This window comes from Heteronotia binoei, chromosome 9, assembly GCF_032191835.1.
Source record: "Heteronotia binoei isolate CCM8104 ecotype False Entrance Well chromosome 9, APGP_CSIRO_Hbin_v1, whole genome shotgun sequence".
In the NCBI taxonomy this organism is placed as follows: domain Eukaryota; kingdom Metazoa; phylum Chordata; class Lepidosauria; order Squamata; family Gekkonidae; genus Heteronotia; species Heteronotia binoei.
The window spans coordinates 50,575,514-50,596,006 of NC_083231.1; the positions used below are offsets into that span (position 1 = coordinate 50,575,514).

At 41.3% G+C, this 20,493-nt stretch overlaps 1 protein-coding gene across 1 annotated transcript in view; it reads left to right on the forward strand.

The window, feature by feature from the left end:
- The window catches only part of FSTL5 (follistatin like 5), a 608,027-nt gene that overhangs the window by 219,781 nt on the left and 367,753 nt on the right, over window positions 1-20,493 (forward strand). The window contains exon 4 of the mRNA XM_060246574.1: window positions 5,544-5,792. Coding sequence (XP_060102557.1) covers window positions 5,544-5,792 — 249 coding nt within the window. The remainder of the gene's footprint in view (window positions 1-5,543; window positions 5,793-20,493) is intronic.

Here is a 20,493-nt window from a genome sequence, read left to right on the forward strand (position 1 = left end):
AAATATGATTGCAATCCAAACTTCAATCAAATTCAACTTAAAGCTGTCTACTTTCAAAACTGCTGCTTATAGAGAAACCCTTCATTTGCACTATAGTTATATATGCTAGAACCCTTTCTTGCTGTATCTTTGTATTTCTTCTTTAGCCTGCTCTTTGGATTTATATCTATATAGTACTTGATGAATGGTTATAAGCTTTTATATACAGTATGACTTCCACTGAAAAAATGTATATACATGTAAGACCAGGCCACCAGTCTCACAAAACAGAATGCAAATAAAAACTGTGTCACATGCATATGGCAGGAAGTAAAAATGCATGAAGAGCAGATAAGTCCAGCTGCAGAAAATATATCAGGTCTCATATATAATATGCATATATGTAGCAGCATAGTAGACAATGTTAACCCAGTTTGCATATGGGGAACTCTATGATTTTAAGGTCCAAATACAATAAATGAGTCTATGTCACCATGGTCAAAATGTATGCAGAGCAGACCATGCAAGAAAGGGAATCAAATTAAACATCCCAAATAATTTACCCGTTTTGCAGATTATCATTTATTTATTTTATTTCTAGCCCTCCCTCCCCTACAGAGTAAAGCTCAGGGTGGGTTACAACAACATGATAAAATACAGTAATACAATAACAACACAATACATTTATCTAGTATCAACAGTTATTAAAATCTTGTTAAAATCTAACTACAGTGTCAATTATAATATCATTTATGGCACCATTAAAAGCCAATATTCCAGAGTCAGTTCCACATATATGCACTATAGATGGTAACAAGCAATGCATGTATGTGTGTGTGTAAAATGGGGGAAGCCAAATGGAGGTGGATCTCTACCACCTCAACCATAGCCCTAGTAGAACATCTTTGTTTTGCAAGCCCTGCAAAACTACATTAAGTCTTTCAGTGCCTGGACCTCTACTGGGAGAGTGCTCCAGAAGGGTCTGGCTTTGGTTGAGTCTAAGTGGACCTCCTTTGAGCTGGGGATCACCAACTGGTGTTGGTCTATAAAGCATAACACTCTTTGAGGAGCATACCAGGAAAGACAGTCCTGAAGGTATGTTGGTCCCAGAGATTAAAGATTAAAACCAAAACCTTGATCTTGATTCAATATCCCATCACCACCAGCTTTCACCAGCCATAACAGACACAGATCAAGGAAGCAAGTGGAGGGCCTCACAGCACCCATGATCCTGTCAACCTCATACTGGGAGAATTGGCTGAAATGGTCCATTACTGGGCCTCAAGACAGAGAAAGACCTCCGATGTCAATGTTGGCTGGCAGGTCATGGCGGAATAGCTTGCAAAGGCCTCACAGCTGATTGCCAGATTACTATATGTTTTTGTTTTCTGTGTAAGGGAAGTTAACAACCTAATTATTTTAAATAATTGAGCTGTGCAAGAGCTACTAGATGACATGCAGAATTCCTTCTTTGTGGCCTTCACTGTAATCTCATAGGATTTCATAAATGTCCTATAAGTTGTTCTTGCAGCTTCATCACGTGACTGCCACTATATATGCTCTAGTCATCTCTGTTTCATCCTTTGTGTCTCCATGGTATAACCAGGGGGCTAGCTGAGAGGGTGTCAGGGAGCTATTTCATTGATGACTTCAGAGAGTCCTCTACCAGCACATCTAACAAGTCACCAGGGGGCATTGGGTCCCACAGAGCATTCTGGAAACCAAGTGGATCCATCAGTCTGCAGGTGTAAATAAGCTCACTGTCAGATGGGGCAGTGGTGGGATGCTCAGCTGAACCTTCAGGACAAAGAGGTCTGACCATGGCACTACATCAGTGGTATCTAGGCCCATGTCAATCCCCGTGTCTTGAATTCAACAGGAGCTCACAGGAGCACAGCTACTGAACCTTTCTGACACCCTCCTTCTCCTCCCCACCTACCTTGTCTATTGAATAGTAGGTGCAGCTGCATAACAATCCCAAGATTAGGAGAGTGGGCAGCCGGCCAGCCAGCCAGCCACAGGAGCTTTGGCCCACCCCCAGCAGCCCTCATTAACCCCTGGAGAAGCCCACACCACCTTTCTCCACTTATGTGATTTTGGGTGGTGGGTAGCTTGCTGGCCTTTTGATTATGGAGGAGTGGCCAAGGAGAGCCCCAGATGAGTGAGACCTGCTTCGTCTGGCTGCATCTCTAGCCAGCCCAAGCAGGCCTTGCTCGTCCGGGCTCTCCTTTCTTGAGTCGGGTTGCTTTTGGCTGGGGGGGGGGAAGCATATGCTAATGAGTTATGCTAATGAGCTCCACCACCTATTTTTCTACAAAACAACCCCTGTCTATCCCCATTCCAAAGATCGAATCCAGTGTGTGGCAAAACTTTTGCTTTTGTTGGTCTGCCCCAAGACTGCTTCTGTAGAATCAGTTCTCCACCCACCAAACCAAGGAATTTGATGTGTAGATAGATTCATCAGCTCAGTCCTCAGGAGTGGAAACCTGCATAATTCTGCATAACTCTGTGACTGGAAAACTCCTCTGAATCAGTTAGGTATCTGCTGAGTAGGGTAGACACATTGAACAAAAGGTTGAATGTTAAGGTTGAATGTTATCATTTAAAAATCAATTGAGATAAGCAGAGGTTTTGCAGTCCAAGTTTTGATTAGCTAATATCCCAATGCACAACCCTATTTAAAACAGGGCATGGGAATCACCTTCATAAATGGACCATTAACCTGATACAATATAAATTGTAACCACCTATTAATATAATTATGTTTCCATACATACATAGCTTTCAGTCCTTCATTCTTATATGAGTGATACTTAAGTCAACAGAATTTTAACTGTTTGTAAGAATGCAGCACTTGTTGACGAATAAGATGATTGAAAATAAAACAGTTCTGTGTAATATTTGATGCTGCTGCTAGCCTAAATTGCCAGGAATTTATTTCCCTGATGAAGATAGCGGGATGGAAAACATAGTTTTTAAAATTAAACTCAAAAACCTTTATGGGCATGATGTCGAACATAGCAAGGAACCAATCTATCCATCAAATGGCAATTTGCAAATACATTATCAACTCCTAGATGCTAAATATAAAAAATTTGCAACAGTTTCAATTACCAATTGGTTCCAAGTTGACAACAGGAAGACAATTTTATATTTGTCAGGCTTCCCTATTTGCTCACTCAGACAGGGGTCGGTTAGTATGGAGCACAGGTCAGAGTAAAAAAATACAGTTTAGGAACTCATGTTCTAAGGTTTCTATCTCTGGACATGTGCAAGTGCACAGACTGTTAGCATAGGGAGTTTTATGGAATCTTCCAAGAATAAAAAAAAAAATTAGGGTTTGTAGAATCTTTCGGGCTCAAGTGCCGTGTTCTACTGGAGAAAGTTTTTCTTCCAGACGTTTCGTTCTCGGCTGTGGAGAACATCCTCAGTGGCGTTGCAGCCGGAGCAGGCGCTCTGACCTTCTTGGCTGCTGTGCATGCACAGCAGCCAAGAAGGTCAGAGCGCCTGCTCCAGCTGCAATGCCACTGAGGATGTTGTCCGCAGCTGAGAACGAAACGTCTGGAAGAAAAACTTTCTCCAGTAGAACACGGTACTTGAGCCTGAAAGATTCTACAAACCCTAATGATGTTACCAGCCGTGAAAACCTGAAATCTTTGAATAAAAAAAATATTTTAAAAAATTGTGTTCATGTATGTGTGATGTTCATATTCTAACAACACATTGTTTTTTAATGATGATTAGGCTTGTCAATCCCCAGGTCCCAGCAGGGTTCTTCCACTTTCCCAGGCTCCTTCCCGGCCCCAGTCAGCTGGCTGGCAGGGGGAAGTCCCGCCCCAGAGGACCATGTGCCTTTCCACCTCCAGAGGCTTCAGTCTCTGATTGAAAGGCTTCCTCTTGGGATGGGGTGTCTGTGTTACTTGGAAGAAGTTGGCAGCAACTCATGAGTAGAGAGGCCAATCCCTTGCTTCAGAGTCACCAGAGACCGGGGGGGGGGGGGGACATCTGCTGAGCACTTCATTATTCCCTATGTGCAGATCGATTCTCATAGGGTATAATGGGGAATTGATCTGGAGGTTTCGGGGGCTCTGGGGGAGCTGTTTTTTGAGGTAGAGGCACCAAATTTTCAATATAGTATCTAGTGCCTCTCCCCAAAGTACCCCCCCACACACGTTTCAAAACGATTGGATCAGGAGGTCCAATTCTATGAGCCCCAAAAGAAGGTGCCCCTATCCTTCATTATTTCCTATGGAAGGTAGACATTTAAAAAGGTGAGCTGTCCCTTTAAATGTGATGACCAGAATTCCCTTGGAGTTTCATTATGCTTCTTACACCCTTGCTCCTGGCTCCGGCCCCAATGTCTCCTGGCTCCACCCCCAAACTCCCCAGATATTTCCTGAATTGGACTTGGCAACCCTAATAATGACCTTATAATTGTTTTTCAGTAGTGACTAAATGGTTGCCAACTCTTGGTTGAACAATTTGAGGAGATTTGGGGGAGGGGGGACCAGGAAAGGGTGTGGTTTAAGGAGGGACGGATCCTCCATGAGGTATAATGTCATAGAGTCCATTCCATGAAGCAGCCATTTTCTTCTGAGAAACTGTTTTCTGTCTTCTAGAAATTAATTTGATGAGGGGAAGAACGGTGCTCAGTGGCAGAGCATCTGCTTGGTGAGCAGAAGGTCCTAGGTTCAATCCCCGGCATCTCCAACTAAAAAGGGTCCAGGCAAATAGGCATGAAAAATCTCAGCTTTAGACCCTGGAGAGCCACTGCCAGTTTGAGTAAATAATAGTCCATCAGTATAAGGCAGCTTCATATATGTTCATATATGTTCATTTCCAGGGCCCACATGGTGACTGGCAACCCTAAGGGTTTAGAGATACAAATTAGTCTAAAAGGATGATGCTAAGTGACTTCTAGGCCTAAAAGATTACCAGAATCAAGAAATTTTGGAATATTAGAATATTGTTATTCTAGAAGAATATTGAATTTACAAAGCAGCCTTTACAAAACAGTGCATGTTTATGTAGCATATGAGGACTCCGTATTATATGAGAGTTCCTGTGATACTATTTATACTCTTAGGTATCAGAATGTTTAACCATGAAATGGTCTATCAGCCATAACTCTGGCTGTATAAATTTCTGTTCATTCCATTTACTTATGAATTATTTAGCATTTTCTCAAGATGTACCCTGATTCCATGAGGACTGGAATCTCAGATAAAGAAGTGAGAATTCTCAAGAATTTATCAAAGGATGGTTGTATCCACAGACTATGGGAAATCACTTAATATATCTCATGCTGACTACATCTGCCTTCTGACACATTGCAAAAATACAGGCCTCCACTATTCTAGTCTATCTGTGAAGTATGTCTAGCAAAGAATGTCACTTTCAAGGTGACTCTTCTCACAACAGAATGTCTCAATTTACAGAAGTGAATTAGCTTTTTGTTCTCTCTCTCTCTTGCTCTCTCTCTCTCTGGCACAACGTATGGCAATATCATGAGGTGATTATATGCATCTTGACAATCTTTTCTTCATCTTTTTCTGTTTCCTCAGGGTATGTGGGTCATGATGGCCCTGTTGGATCATGTGAAAATAAGTACTGTGGATTGGGTAGGCACTGTGCTGTTAACAGAGGGACTGGACAAGCAGAGTGTGTCTGCATGGAACACTGCAAGCCTCACTATAAGCCTGTGTGTGGATCCGATGGTGAATTCTATGAAAACCACTGTGAAGTGCACCGAGCTGCCTGCTTGAAAAAGCAAAAGATCACCATTGTTCACAATGAAGACTGCTTCTTCAAAGGTAAGTATGGTTGGACAATACTTTAAATGCACTAATCAGCCGCATAGTTGGAAAGTAATTTAGCAATACAGGGGAATGCTGTGGAATACATTGTGAAGAGCTGCTGAGGGAATTTAACTGGACAAAACTCTTTCCCTAGAGGTGTCTCTTGACTGTGCCTCAATGCCTTCTGCATGTGGTGAGGGAACCCACCTTTTTGGAACCAATGCAGCTCAAAGTTCCATGATGTTTACTTGAGCAGTGACCATAGTGAATGAACTTTTTCCAATTTATAAAAATAAACAATTAAAGTTACATAATAAGATTTTAAAAAATCATAATACTAACACATCATGGCTAATCAACATAATGGTAATAATGGTAAAGTACTGTGTTCATGTTAAAATAACATATTAGAAGAATAAAAGATCTCGATAAAGTGCATTTTTTTTTGATAAGGCAGAGTGAGTCTGGTTGTTGTTGGCTCCATCCCAGTAATGGTAGAACCCGATACTAGTGGTAGCTCAGCAACATTCTAGTATACTGGTATTGTCTCCCACAGCATAGTAGCAGTTCATAAATTACAGTGAATGTATGTGCAATCCCAGGTGGAATGCACACTTCAAATCCCATGTAGAATGAACTCTTCAAATGTACACTTCATTTTTTTAATAATATCTTGACCAATTAAGTACTCTACGACAGGAAACCAAAACACATAGAAAGTGAATGAACTTTAATATAGATATGCAAGTTTCCATTTCAGTAGTATGTTCTATAGTCACTTATTGCATGTGTTACGGCTCATTGATGCACAGTATTATGTACTTAATGTTATGGCAAGAGAGAGTAACATCATGGCCTGATCCAGTGAGCCAGTGCTGGACATAGTGGTTTCTAGGTTTCAGAAGGCAGAGTCTGAGTCTGGTTGCTGTTGATTCCATCCCAGCAGTGGTAGAGCCTAATACTAGTGCTAGCTGAGCAGCAGTCTAGTACAGTGGTATTGCCTCCCACAGCATAGTAGCCCTGTTCATAAATTACAGTGAATGTATGTACAATCCCAGGTAGAGTGCACACTTCAAATCCCATGTAGAATGTACGCTTCAAATGCACGTTGCCTGCTGGATGGTGTCCCAGCTTTTTCAAACACCTAGTTAGACTTCAGTTCACAAATAGAAAACCACACTCACAGAATACAATCTTCTGAGTCCTCATTTTTCTTTTCTCAGTCCTGCTTAGGTGGGGAGAGGATATGAACAGTCGACCACAAATGTAGATGAGCATTTTTAAAGTGTTCTTGCTGTACTGCACTTTCTGAGTAGAATGCAATTTTAGCAGGAATTCTGTTTGTGTAGTAGCCATTAAAGCAAACTTGTAGGTGTGGTTTTGCCTGTAAAAAAATATGAGTTACTTAAAGAACTGTTACTTCTCTAGTGATAATGCAGATTTTTTTAAAAAATGTGATTTTCCTGGTTATGTTCCAGAAAGCACAGCATATTTTCATGTATAATCCAAAGACATTACAAAGCACAAAAACCCCAAACTCTCAGTTAACTCCAAGTGTTTGTACTTTTCACCCAGCAGATCAATTCTTTAATAGTGTTATTTTATGCAGACACCTAACAACTGGAAATCACACCCATATTTTATGCTAAATTTAAAATATTTATTTAAAATGAATAGCTGCATTTATTTTAAAAACTATGGAACAAGGGTTCTGCTATCCTGTTTTTGTACTGAACTACTAGTCTCTGAAGTCTACAACACAGCAATATATCTTGAATACTCAAGATACTGAATCCTCTACTTTTCTTTAGTGGGAGAGAAATGTGGACTGATTGGTCCACTGACTGATTTGTTTGTCCACTAAGCTGGAGTTGTATTGATTTAATGTTGTTAGCCGCCCTGAGCCTGCTTCGGCGGGGAGGGCGGGATACAAATAAAATGATGATGATGATGATGATGATGATGATGATGATGCTACAGGTTGCATAGAAATAAATGTTTGGCATTAACCTTGGGGGAGTCATGGACATTCCACCACCCTGCTTCCTGGATTGTTTCTTAGCACCTCTCCCCACCTGAGTTCTATATTCCTTTCTCTATTTGCAGGATCAAATATATTCTGCAACCAGTGTTCCCTTTATGCTGAGTCAGTGTGCATTAGCTCACAGTATTTTAGCCTCTGGCTCACATATTTTTGTCTTAGGTCAGGAAAAATGGCCCCAAAGCAAACTAATGTATACAGTAGCTTACATCTTTAATGCCAGTAGCTCACAAGACTCCACAACTTAGAGGGAGTATTGATTGCAACAGAAATTTGTGCGTCTTTTTCTAGAAGTCTGAGTTCCTGAAATAGTTCATTCCAAGTTAAGCATGGTCAGCTCTCACTGCTTTGGCCTCCCTCTTACCATTCCTGAATCCCAACTATTTTTTCTACCGGTTGAGTTTCTATCAGTGCTTGAGGTCTAATGTACATCAAACTTTTCAGTGGTTGCTACTTTCTCATAATTGGCTTTCATTTCACACCACAATGGATTGCTTGGAACACATGGATGCTGTGCAATTAAGTACGGAACCTGTATCTCTGGTTTTAGCTTGAGAAGCACTAATGTGATCTAAGCAGTAGATACAAAGTAGAACTTTAAACTGATGTCAGTAATGGGGATCCCCACTGCAAACATCAGGTCGAGAGCCAGTTTGGTGTAGTGGTTAAGTGCGTGGACTCTTATCTGGAAGAACCGGGTTTGATTCCCCACTCCTCCACTTACACCTGCTAGAATGGCCTTGGGTTAGTAATTAGCTCTGGCAGAGGTTGCCTTGAAAGGGCAGCTGCTGTGAGAACCCTCTCAGCCCCACCCACCTCACAGGGTGTCTGTTGTGGAGGGAGAAGATATAGGAGATTGTAAGCTGCTCTGAGTCTCTGATTCAGAGAGAAGGGAGGAGTATAAATCTGCAATTCTTCTTCTTCAAACAACATATGCAAATTCTTCTTCTTCAAACAACATGCAAATTGTGTGTGTCCTTAACACTTACAGCTACATCAGGTCTGTACAGAGTGAAAGATTACATTGTGCTATCTGCCACAAAAAAAAATCAATTAACTATCTCCTGGCTAGTTCTTTCTGTATTTGCCATCACTCTAGAACTGGAATATCTGTCTCAACTGATATATTAAGAGATATGCTCTCTGTAGGCCAGGAAATACAATGTAATATGGTTTTGTGGATCCCACATTTCAATTTCATGTCAGGATGTGGACAAATTTTAGTGACTATCCATTGGACACAAGCTGTTATTTTAAGGGATCTTCAGAGTCCCTTTCGTGCTGAGTGCAAAGGTATAATTAAATTAAATGATAACAAAATGTGAAATTTGGTGGCCCATACACACTCTTCTTTGGGAGGGAAAGAAACAAGGTGTTAATGTGTACTTTTGAGAAAACGTGTGTACTTGGTATGTATGATGTGTCCATATAAAGTCTTCTGACCAAATTCATTCTGTTGAAGTCTCAACATGAGGAAGAAATATTTGTGCTACTTCTCAGACCTATTCTAAAGGGCCTGAAGGCTTACATTTTATATTCACCTCAAAAACACGACACTCACAGTGGTAACCTTGTTATCATTTGATAAAGTGGTGAGGCTTCTAAGCAAGCTCAGAAACAATAACGAGTAATGAGGGAGCAGGCCTTTTCGATAATGGCTCCCCACTGGTGGGATCAGCTACCGGAGGAGGTGCGAGCCCTGCGGGACTTTAACAAGTTCTGCAGGGCTTGCAAAACCACTCTCTTCCAACAAGCCTATAAGGAACCCTGAAAGTGACATCTAGCCATCTGGATACACACCTTATTGAATGTAGCACCTTTAATTTATTGCAGTTTTTAAAAAATTTATGTAACTGTTTTAATTGTATTTATTAACTGTATTTTATAATTGACTTGTGTAATAATCATGGTACATACCATTTCTTGTTAGCTGCCCTGAACCTGCTTCGGCGGGGAGGGCAGGATATAAATAAAATTTATTATTATTATTATTATTATTATTATTATTATTAATACCATAACTATTTTTGAGACTTAATAATACCCCGAGACATGGTAATGTCAGGTACATAGACATTAGTACTGAGTATTAGAAAGCTCACTTCAAGAATCCTATGTGTTACAGCTAAACTACTCCCACTCAAAATAAGTGCTAAAGTTTGCACTCCATGTTGACTTAGAGGGATTCTTTTCTGAGAAAGGAAAGTGGGAATGATTCATTTCATCCTTGATATTCTGTGCAGTCCCATATAGAGATTGTGGATGAGCAGATCTGACATCTGATAGGTCTTTGCAGCTAAAAGGCTCCAGGGGCTGCTGTTTGCCAGAGCCAGAAGCTTGTTTGCACCAAGGGACCATGTGCTCCTGTCAGCAGTCCCCCCACCCCCAATCCTCTTATGCTGCTGAAGGAGGTCATTTTTTAAAATCTCCAGCTACAATCAAGAGGATTTGTTCCAGATTTTTTGAAGTTTTGATGGCTTCTTAGTCCATTCCATGATTCAGAAGGCCCTTTTAATAATTTTTTCTGCTATTGGATGAAGATGATCTAAACTGATGAGCATGACTTCTGTCTGTTCTGTTTGGGTGAGTGTCTCCACATGTAAGGCCTGCCAATGCTTCACTCCTAAAACTTAAGGCAGCAATGTGGGAGAAAGCCCTTAAAGCCTTGGAGCCCACATTCAAGTCAGCTCTGGAGAAAGCTCCCAATTCCACATCTTCAGAATTGACACATTCGGCTCCACCTCCTGGATTCATGTCTCATCAGATCCAATCTTGATCAAACTCCCATCATTCCTCTTCTGAACCTCCAGTCAAGAAGGCTAAGGGAAAGACCAAGGGCAAGGAGAAACACAAATCGGCTTCCCAGCAGAGCAATTCCATCTGCACTTTGGAGCCAACACAAATCCAGGACTCCATCTCTGGGTCCAAGATCTCTACCTGTTTCAGATGGAGAGGTGGATGTGGGCTTGCCACGTGGTCAGGTTCCACATGAGTCCAATCTGGAGCAAACGGCCACAGTGCCATGGTCTTAGCTCCAACTGCCTATGTGGTGGTTTTTATGATATCTTAAGGATATATAGAAGAAGGGTGTGATAATTTTAGAAGTCTACTTTGTATCACTACCTTCATTACCAGACAACCAGTTTGGTGTAGTGGTTAAGAGTGCAGACTCTAATTTGGGAGAACCAGGTTTGATTCCCACTCCTCCACATGCAGTTCCTGCTGTGACCTTGGGCCAGTTGTCTCAGAGCAGTTCTTGAAAGAGTTCTCTCAGCCCCACCTACCTCACAGGGTGTCTGTTGTGAGGACGAGGAGGGAAAGGAGATTGTAAGCTGCTCTGAGACTTAGATTAAATGATGGGGTATAAATCCAGTCTCCTCCCCTCTTCCTCTTCCTTCATCAGGTGTTTCATACTTGCCTTCTGCAACTGTTGTGTGCAGGCCATGTTCTCCTTTGCCTGCAGGGAGAGAAGAGGCAGCAATTGAATCTTACAGATCTGGAATACCATCAGTTCCAAGCCCGGACAAGAGGGTAGGTGAGCCATCTCTGGCATTTCCCAAAGAGGATCTCCAAATGTTTGGACAACAGATGATTCATATGGTGCAGTCTTTGGAGACAGAAGTCATTACCTCAGAGCACAAACGGAAAGATAAGATACTGAGTCACCTCTATTCAGATTCTCCCAAGAGTCTCCCGGGATTATTGTTTTCCTGGTGTTGGAGGGCCTTGAAGACCTCACGGAGGAACTGAGGCAAAAGCCTGTATCTCTCCAACCTACCTCAAGAAACTGGAGATCAAAAGAGGATCTGTTTAACTATCTGTGGACTTATTCTCTACCATCCTCCTTGGTGATGGAGAAGATGCAGCCACCCACTCTGCTACCACAGATGGAGAGGGGAGAAAACTGGATGTCCTAGGTTGGAAATTATATTCTTCAGTGGTGTTAGGTTTCAAAATTGCTAACTATGAAACCATTATGGCTGGTTATCAGCTCATCTTATGGAGAGAATTATTCTGTTCCTGGAACGCCTTCTTGAAGATAAGCATTCTCTTGCTAAAGTTCTGCATACTGAGGTCACTAAATTGTCAAAGCAGGAAATTAATGTGGGATGGCATTCTGCAGATTTGGCTGCACCAGCCATGGCAAGCTTCATGGTATTCAGATGCCGCACATGGTTAAGATCAGCAGCATTGCCTATGGAGATTACACTTAAAGTTGAAGACTTACTTTTTGAAGGTTCCACTCTCTTCTCTTCCAAGAAGGACAAGATGCTTTCCCTGATAAAGAAAAATGAGCAAAGTCCCTAGGAGTGTCACAATCATCCACTTCCCAATTTAAGCAAAAGTCCTTTGTGAGACAGACCTGGCATCCATATCAAAGAGACTTTTCTGGCCCCTTGGGGTCTCAGTATACTACTGAGCCATTTACCCCACAATAGGGTTGCCATAGGTATAAGGGTTAAAACTGACCTAGGTGGAATCAGCAACTGCCCTCTTCCAAAGACACAACTTCATCCCAAAAGTCATCCTTTTGACCCAGGTTGGCTTGTTCAAAAATCTATTATGTCCAAAAATTTTCATTGTGTTTGGTTTTAAATAGAGCTGGGGGGGGGGGATCCGTTTGGGGGAAAATGTTGTGGTAATCAACAGAGTATCAAATTGGTGGATTATATGAGATATAAAAGTCTTCATGATTTAAACATTAGACATCTGCATCATTTTAGCTTAGCAGTTCAGAGAGAATGCAAATGTTTGTTCTAGAATTCATAGTGTGCACTATAAATCTATGTACCAATATACCAATTTTGCATATTTCCCATTTACTGGGAGACTATTTGACAAAAATCCTTTAGTCCAAACATTTCATTTAAGAGCATTTGCATTGGCCCCATGGCAGGGTGTCAGTCAGGCTTAGCAAAGTAAATGAAAGAGGAGCAGAAAATGTTTGAGCTTCTGTGTGTGTTGATAACGTGTTTACTGATGTGGCCATTGGGAAACTCATCTTGAATCTTGCTTCCTGAATGATTTTCTATCACTGTCTCCAATCCAGAAGTAAAGAAAGTTTTGAGCACCCTACTGCATTACTTGTAAAGCATGAGAATTATATGTCTGGAATAAGGGAGAGGGATTCATGACTTGCTTGCAGTCTGGCTTGATTTTTTTCTTGTGCAAGCTCCAATAACTAAGGAACCATCATGAATTCCACATGTCAAGGTCAGAGATATTATAGACCAGCTAAGTGCAGAGTGTTCTTTACTTTTTGTATAGCAGCTTTTCTTGTCATTTTTGCTGGCTTGCAATAAAAAATGGACGGGTCTCAATCACTGAACCATGAGCCACTATAGTGAAGTTTTTGTTTGATTTCATGCCCAATGATATGTGTTTGCTTAACTGTGTCATTCACTTCAAGACAGAATGCCAACAAATGCTGGGGGTGCAAAACAACTAAATAACAAAAGCAGTATAAAAACATGATCTTCATCTCTTTAACTAAAACTTCCTTCTTTTTGTTCAAAGAAATTACAGCTGTTAGTAAAGAGCATTGTGTCAGATCACCTTTCATAGCACAGCTGGTTCTTACATGCACTGGAAAACTCTTGGCTTTGGATTGAAATTGTTAATGTGTCAAGTTGTTTTGTGAGAAAAATTGCCAGTAGGCAGCCCTGTAAAGTTGCCTTGCTGGTTGATTATTTAGACTAATTCAGATACAGAAAGCCACTGAAAACATTAATATAATCCTTGGATCTTTGGGGATACCTGTTGCGGAAAAAAATCCAGAAAATAAAGTCAGAGTACTGAGAATGTGTTTGTATAATTGTAGGGATAGGATATGTTTACTAAAAGGATTGCTGCATAGATGCATACTGGATACTGATCACTTCAGTAGCCACAGCTGAATGTATGAATCAAAATGAGTGAAAACATTACATTGGAGGTGATACTAAAACTCTTTGTGGTGTCTGGTTTGTAATAGTTTCTTTACACATATGAATCACTGCTTAATATTATCAAAGGATGAATACAGGTAAATGAATCAGATTTGGGAAGGCTGTGGGGATTTGTCGATGCGCTTACAGTCCAAGAGGGTGATTCTTAGCGACGCAAGAACAGTAGCTGTAAAACCACTATATACATTTATTTACACACCAATCACTCTTCTCTCCGACAGTATGCTCTGCTGCAACTCCAACTCCATTAACCCACACACACCATAGTGACTTTGTACATTTATACGTTGACCAGCCAATCAGCAACTTGCTGTGTCATGCTGACTGTGCTGGCTGATGCAATACCTCTGGCACCCAGCCACCTGCTGTCATCTAGATCATCTAGCTTCAAAATCTAGTTTCACTTTTACAGCATGTGCTATAAGCTGTCACTTCTCTCATATACAAGCGACAGGATTACCTTTCAATAATTTAAGAACCATAACAAACACTGGAAAGGGTCCATCAGTAGAAGATGCTAATGGTCATGGATCTTTCATGTGATCCCCTCCCTGATCCCCTCCACTGTGATCCCCTCCTCTCTGGCAAAGCATATATCCATTATTTTCTAAAGAGTCCTTTCCAAATGAGGGTTGTGGAAACCATGTGAACTAAGAGCCACACAGATCAGGAGGCTGCAGTTAGAGGAGGGGAAAGGACAAAATCACCCTTTCATCATTGCAGCTCTACTGATGGATGTGAAAGAAGAGGATGATTTTGCCTCTCTTCCTACTGCAGCCTCCTGATTTATAGAGCTCTTAATCAATGTGAGACCCATGAGTGCAGGAATAAAATTTTGTGGGGTTGGAAATGGTTGCTAGGTGGAGGAGAACACTGATCATCATGTGTTTGTGGATTGATATATCTCTTTGTGTTATCCTCATGCTCATAGTCACCAAATTGTATTCAAGCAACTCTAGAGAAAATAGATCTTTTCATGGGTTCAGGGACCCTATCCTGAAAATCTTGTAGCTGTCCATAACTGTTAGTACCAGTATGGAGTTTAGCTGTTGATCCTGAAATAGTTACTACTGTCTAAAATATATTTCATCATGGCTACAGACTTAGCACTAAGTTGCTGTATTTCTTTTAAATGTAGTATACTGACTAGATAGATCTTTGAGTGTATTGAGAAGCCATCCTGGAGGTTACCTCAGCTGGTTTTCAGTCATGTACTTGTGCCTAGTGCTGTCACTGACTGGTTGAGTGGGAGAACAGAGAAGTGTTTGATGATGACAATAATAAACAAGGCACTGCAGATCAGTGCCAATGTGCCATTAACAACCCGCTGTGGGTGGCGATAGCAAATGATTTAGAAAATGTTCCACTCTGATTCTGATGGTGTCCTTAACTGTATGTTCTGTCAGCATGAGCTGATGGCTGCCTTCCATGTTTTGAAGCCTGGAATTCTCCATTATTTGAGAGCTGAACTCATTTTTTGTGTGTGTGACAATAAAGAATGAAACTGAGTAGCAATGTCATCAAGCACGACAGTTCACACACTATAGGCTGTAATGAGGAGAAAAATCCAGAGCTGGCGACAGAAGAGCCTTCACTGTATTGCCTTTTAAGCCTCACTATTTGTGCAGTGGATAGCTTTGGATAGGTTGTACTCTTTCTCCCACATACATCTTGGGTCTCAAATAGTGTCATAAAGCAAGTAATAGAAAATCGTCTAATCCTCAGTTCCTGTAAGAAATTCCAGTTACAGTAGCATGAGTTTTGAAATTAAAGAGATGCTTTTCCTGTGTATCTTCATATATATACTTGTGGGGGTTGGGGGGGAAGAGACAATTAAGGGAAGGGTGGACATAGAATAGAAAGTAGGATTCAATAAATGTGGCATATGAATAAATTCTTTCTAAACCCCACCCTCCTCATGGTCCACCCATAAAATCTCCAGATATTTCTCAACCTGGAAAACCCTTTTCATTGTGGCAAAGATGGTAGCAGGTTAGATAAATCAAGGACCTTACCTATGTAATGATAATTCAACTATGTATTGCATGAAATATTTGTGATTAAAATTGTGATTGCGTATCTGTAATGGTGGTGCTGTGATGGTGGGGCTCTCAAACTGAGATCCAGTTTGGTGTAATGGCTAGGTGTGTGGACTCTTATCTGGGAGAACCCCACTCCTCCACATACACCTGTTGATGTGATCTTGAGTCCGTACAAGTTCTTGCAGAGCTGTTCCTCCTGAGAGCAGTTTCTGTGAGAGCTCTCTCCACTTCACCTACACTACAGGGTGTCTGTTGTGGGGAGGGGACGAGAAAGAAGATTGTACACTCTAAAACTCCTTCAAGTAAAATCCAATTTCCTCCTCCTCCTCTTCTTCTTCCTCCTCCTCTTCTTCTTCTCCTTCTCCTTCCTATATAAGAAGAGGTAGTGCTACGGTCTCTAGAGTCCAGAGAGTTCTTGACTCCAACATTCTACTGACGGACTGAATCCAAGTGACCTTCTAAATGTTGATATTTAATATGAGACACAAGGCAAACATAATAAAAAACCAGAAACTTCTCACTGTATAAATCACAGTACAAGACTAGCTCTATGTTAGGGATTATTTAAAAAGGGATTGAAAATAAAATAGCCACTATTATAATACCCTTGTCTAGAACAATGGAGTGTCCTCATTCAGACTACAGTGTGCAGTTCTGGTCACCATATTTCAAAAAGGACATTGAAGTACAGAAGTGGGCCACCAAGGTGATTAGTGTGTTGGAGCACCTTACTTATGAGAAAAGATTAAAGAGTCTGTGGCTTTTCAATTTAGAAAAGATATTACAAAAGGGGACATGATAGAGGTTTATAAAATTATAGATGAGGTGGAGAGAGTTGGACAAGAAATTTTTCTCTCACACACCTGTAATACTAGAATTTGAGGGCATCCAGTGAAGCTGATGGGCAGTTGCTTCAGAATGAACAAAAGGAAATATTTCCTTACACAGTGAGTGATTAAGATGTGGAATTCATTGCCAGAGTATGTAGTGATGCCATAGACTAGAGGTGGGTACAAATCTGGAAAATGGAGGTTTGTCCCCGTTTGTGGTTTGTGACGTCCCATGAACAACAAACCAGGATGAACTCCCCCCTCCCTGCTCTGCTTTGTAAACTGGTTGGGGTTTGTGAAACTGGTTTGGGTTTGTGAAGTCCATGGATCTTTCCTCCCTCATTTTTGCTGGGAGCAGCTCTCCGAGGTCAGCAGAATGGAAGGGGAAAAGATCTCCCTTCCCAGGAAATCTTCCCTTCCTCTTTTCTGCTGGCAGTGGCTCCCCAACCCAGTTCAGAGCTCTCCTTCCCTTTTCCCCAGTCCTCTCCTTTTTTGGTTCTGTGCCTCCCACCATCAAACACAACATCTGGGGCATGCGTCCTGGGGGGATGCCTTCAAGAGGCCTCTCACTGGCTCCATATGCCAGACCCCTGGGATACCAACTCCCAACCCTGATTGGGGCTCTCCTTCCCTTTTTGAACCACAGCCTGAACTCTTTGGGTAGGTTCCTTACCCTGGCCTCCCTCTACTGACTTAAAAAGTTGGTTCTTCCCAGCCCTTCTTTCATGAAAAGGTTCACTCCTTCCCTTTTTCCTATTGATCCATAAACTATGGGTCTCCTGGACTATTGGCAGCCATCCAATGGATTCTGTTTGGTCTCCTAGCCACCCTCCATCTCTTCCCTAGCCTTCTTCACCCCTACCATCCTAAGTTCATGCTCCAGGCTGTCCAAATCCCAGAGTAAATGATTCACCATTTGCCTCCTCTTTGCGATTTCTAACGCGAGCTCCAGGAGACACCTCACTTTTTCCATGGAGTTTGTCTCCCTTCACCACCTGTTCAGCTCCTTTTTAGCATCCTAGATACCCTCTTCCTCCGTCAAGATAGCTACCTCTTGCCACTTCCAAGAGGTCTAGTTACAACACCAAAACAAGATACTTCAAAAACAATTCAAACAACATGTTCCCTTTAAATGGCTTTTGCTAGCTGCCCGGGACTTGAGTGAAGTCCCAGCAGTGAGTAAACCCAGAAGTGGCTTTATTCACTGTTTGGACTTCACTCATGTGAAGTGGAGTTTGCAAAAGCCATTTAAAGGGAACTCACCTTTAAATGGCTTTTGCAAGCCACACTGGTGCCAGCAGGTCTGCAGCATGAACCATTCCCACAAATTGCACAGATCTCTGCAAAAACACAGAGATTTGTAGTTGGTCTGTGAACACTGCAATCACATTAACTGAAGCTCACAAACCATGAACCAGCTCAGTTCATGATGAATTTTGGTTTGTAACATGGTTTGTGCCCATCCCTTGGCATAGACAACTTTAAAAAGGGATTAGACAGATTTCTGGAGGATGGATTTATCAGTAAACCTCCCAATGCCAGTGCCAAGAGGCAATATTAGGGGACAGCCTTGGACTTATTATTGGCCTTGTTATTGGCTCTCCAGAGGAACTGGCCACTGTGTAAGACAGGATGCTGGACTAGAAGAACTATTGGTCTGATCCATCAAGGCTTTTCTTATGTTCTTAAATGTAAGTTTCTTCCAGAAAATACAAATCTTCAGCCACTTTTCCTCTGAACTAGGCCCTGAGACAGCTGTGATCTTCCTCAAGCATTCACTAGGCTAATCTGATTTCTTAAGAAACTCCAACTCTGAGGCATCCAAAGTCTCCTGGGAAAGGATTTCCAGCCTAACCTTCTGAAAGCATAGACTCTGTCTTCAGACATTCACTGTTTTAGCCTATTTACACACAAGGTGGCATCTGAAACAGGCTCCCTCTGGTCTCCTTCTCTAAAGGCTTAGACCCTATCTGAGCTGATTGTGTAACAGATTTTCTCTCACACTTCCTCTTCCCATCTAAGGTTGTCAGCCATCCATAGACATTGGCTGTTATCTGATCTGATCTGCCAACGTACCAAACAGGCATGCAGGGAACTGGTGATTGACAGAAAGGGGCAGAGTCTAGGCCTATGCATCACAATATTTACCAATATTATCTTTAATGCTAGAAAGAATTACATTATGAGGACATAGTTAACCTATTCTCCTCCATAGCATTTTCTTGAAAAATTACCTTGGCAACAGTTTTCCCCTAGAAGATTATTTATTCAGTGAAATCTTTAAAACTTTGAGGAAAGACGCTTTCTTTTCAGTTTCTGCTTAAACACTCAAGCATGGGTTTCTGAGTTTCACTGACAAGTAAAGGCAGGAACATAAAACCAGGTTCCCAAAATATTATTTATACACAGAACAGGGATCACTCCTCTTTTCTAGAAGCTGTTTCCCTTCTTAACCCTTGTCTGGCATGGTCTGTCAGAGATCTGTAGTGCACAAAATCTGGCAAGACCTTCAGCTAATCATTGATCATTTATTTGCCATTTCTAAAACACTCTATCTTTTATTGGAAACAAGTTTCAGTAAATGACGTGAAATTTAACAAAATGTGGATATTATGTTTTTTATACAATTTCATAGTTCTAAATTCAAGCACAAATTAATTTGAAACTGCAAAGAGAAAAAGAATCTTTATATCAACTACTCATCATTGTCAACAATGTCATAAATTAAAATAATATCAATGTGTTCTAAGCCACTTTGAATATTCACATAAGATTGGATTTAAATATTTCAATGAAAATGAAGTTCTTTTTCCTGGACATTTCTTCAAAGAGGTGCAACCTTTTTCAGAGTAAACACATACATGCTAAATTATTTGCATGCAATTTAAGGGTTCATTTAAGGATTTTTGATCTAATGACTTTAACACTATTATTTTCTTCTTATCATCCATGGGCTTGATGAGACAGTATTTACCAATAACTGCCATATGTGTAGTATCTCTTATATCCCTTGCAACTCTCCCATCTCCTAATATCCAGATGGGTGTTTAACTGGGCATAATTAAACATCACATGGTCAACTGAATGCATGATGTGTGTGCACATATACCTAGCCCAGATGCTCATAGGTAAGTCTAATGTAGGGGGCTGAAGGAATAGGTAGGTGCACCCTTGCTACTTACCACATGTAGAGGTGTGCTTGGGAAAGTATTATCCAGTACAGCCCCATGTTTGGGTTGTCACTGTGCTTAAGCCTTCTACAGCCCCTCATAACACTCTGCACTGATTGCCTCTCTCCTGATTGACCACTACCTTATGCCACCTTATCATCCTTCTCCATGTGCTTTCATTGTTACCCCAGTTTCAGAAGGAGAAGTAGAGAGAACAAGAAATGCTAATAAAAGCAGGCTGGAACTTGGGGAGGAATGGTGGCTCAGTGGTAGCGCATCTGCTTGGCAAGCAGAAGGTCCCAGGTTCAATCCCTGGCATCTCCAAAAAAGGGTCCAGGCAAATAGGTGTGAAAAACCTCAGCTTGAGACCCTGGAGAGCCGCTGCCAGTCTGAGAAGACAATACTGACTTTGATGGACCGAGGGTCTGATTCAGTATAAGGCAGCTTCATATGTTCATATGAACTTAAGACTGTCACTTATCCTGGAAATTCTTTCTTTCTTTCTCTCTCTCCTTTTTTTTGCTGTCTTGTCTAACATAGCAAATGAAATCTTTCAGTTCAAAGACAATATTTTCATTGCATTGTCTCAAGGGTTTTAGCGCAGTTTGAAGAGACTGTCTGTGTAGGAAGAGTGCAAACATGGAAGTTGAGAGCAGGCAGGTGAGTGGCAGGAACCGCCTGTACC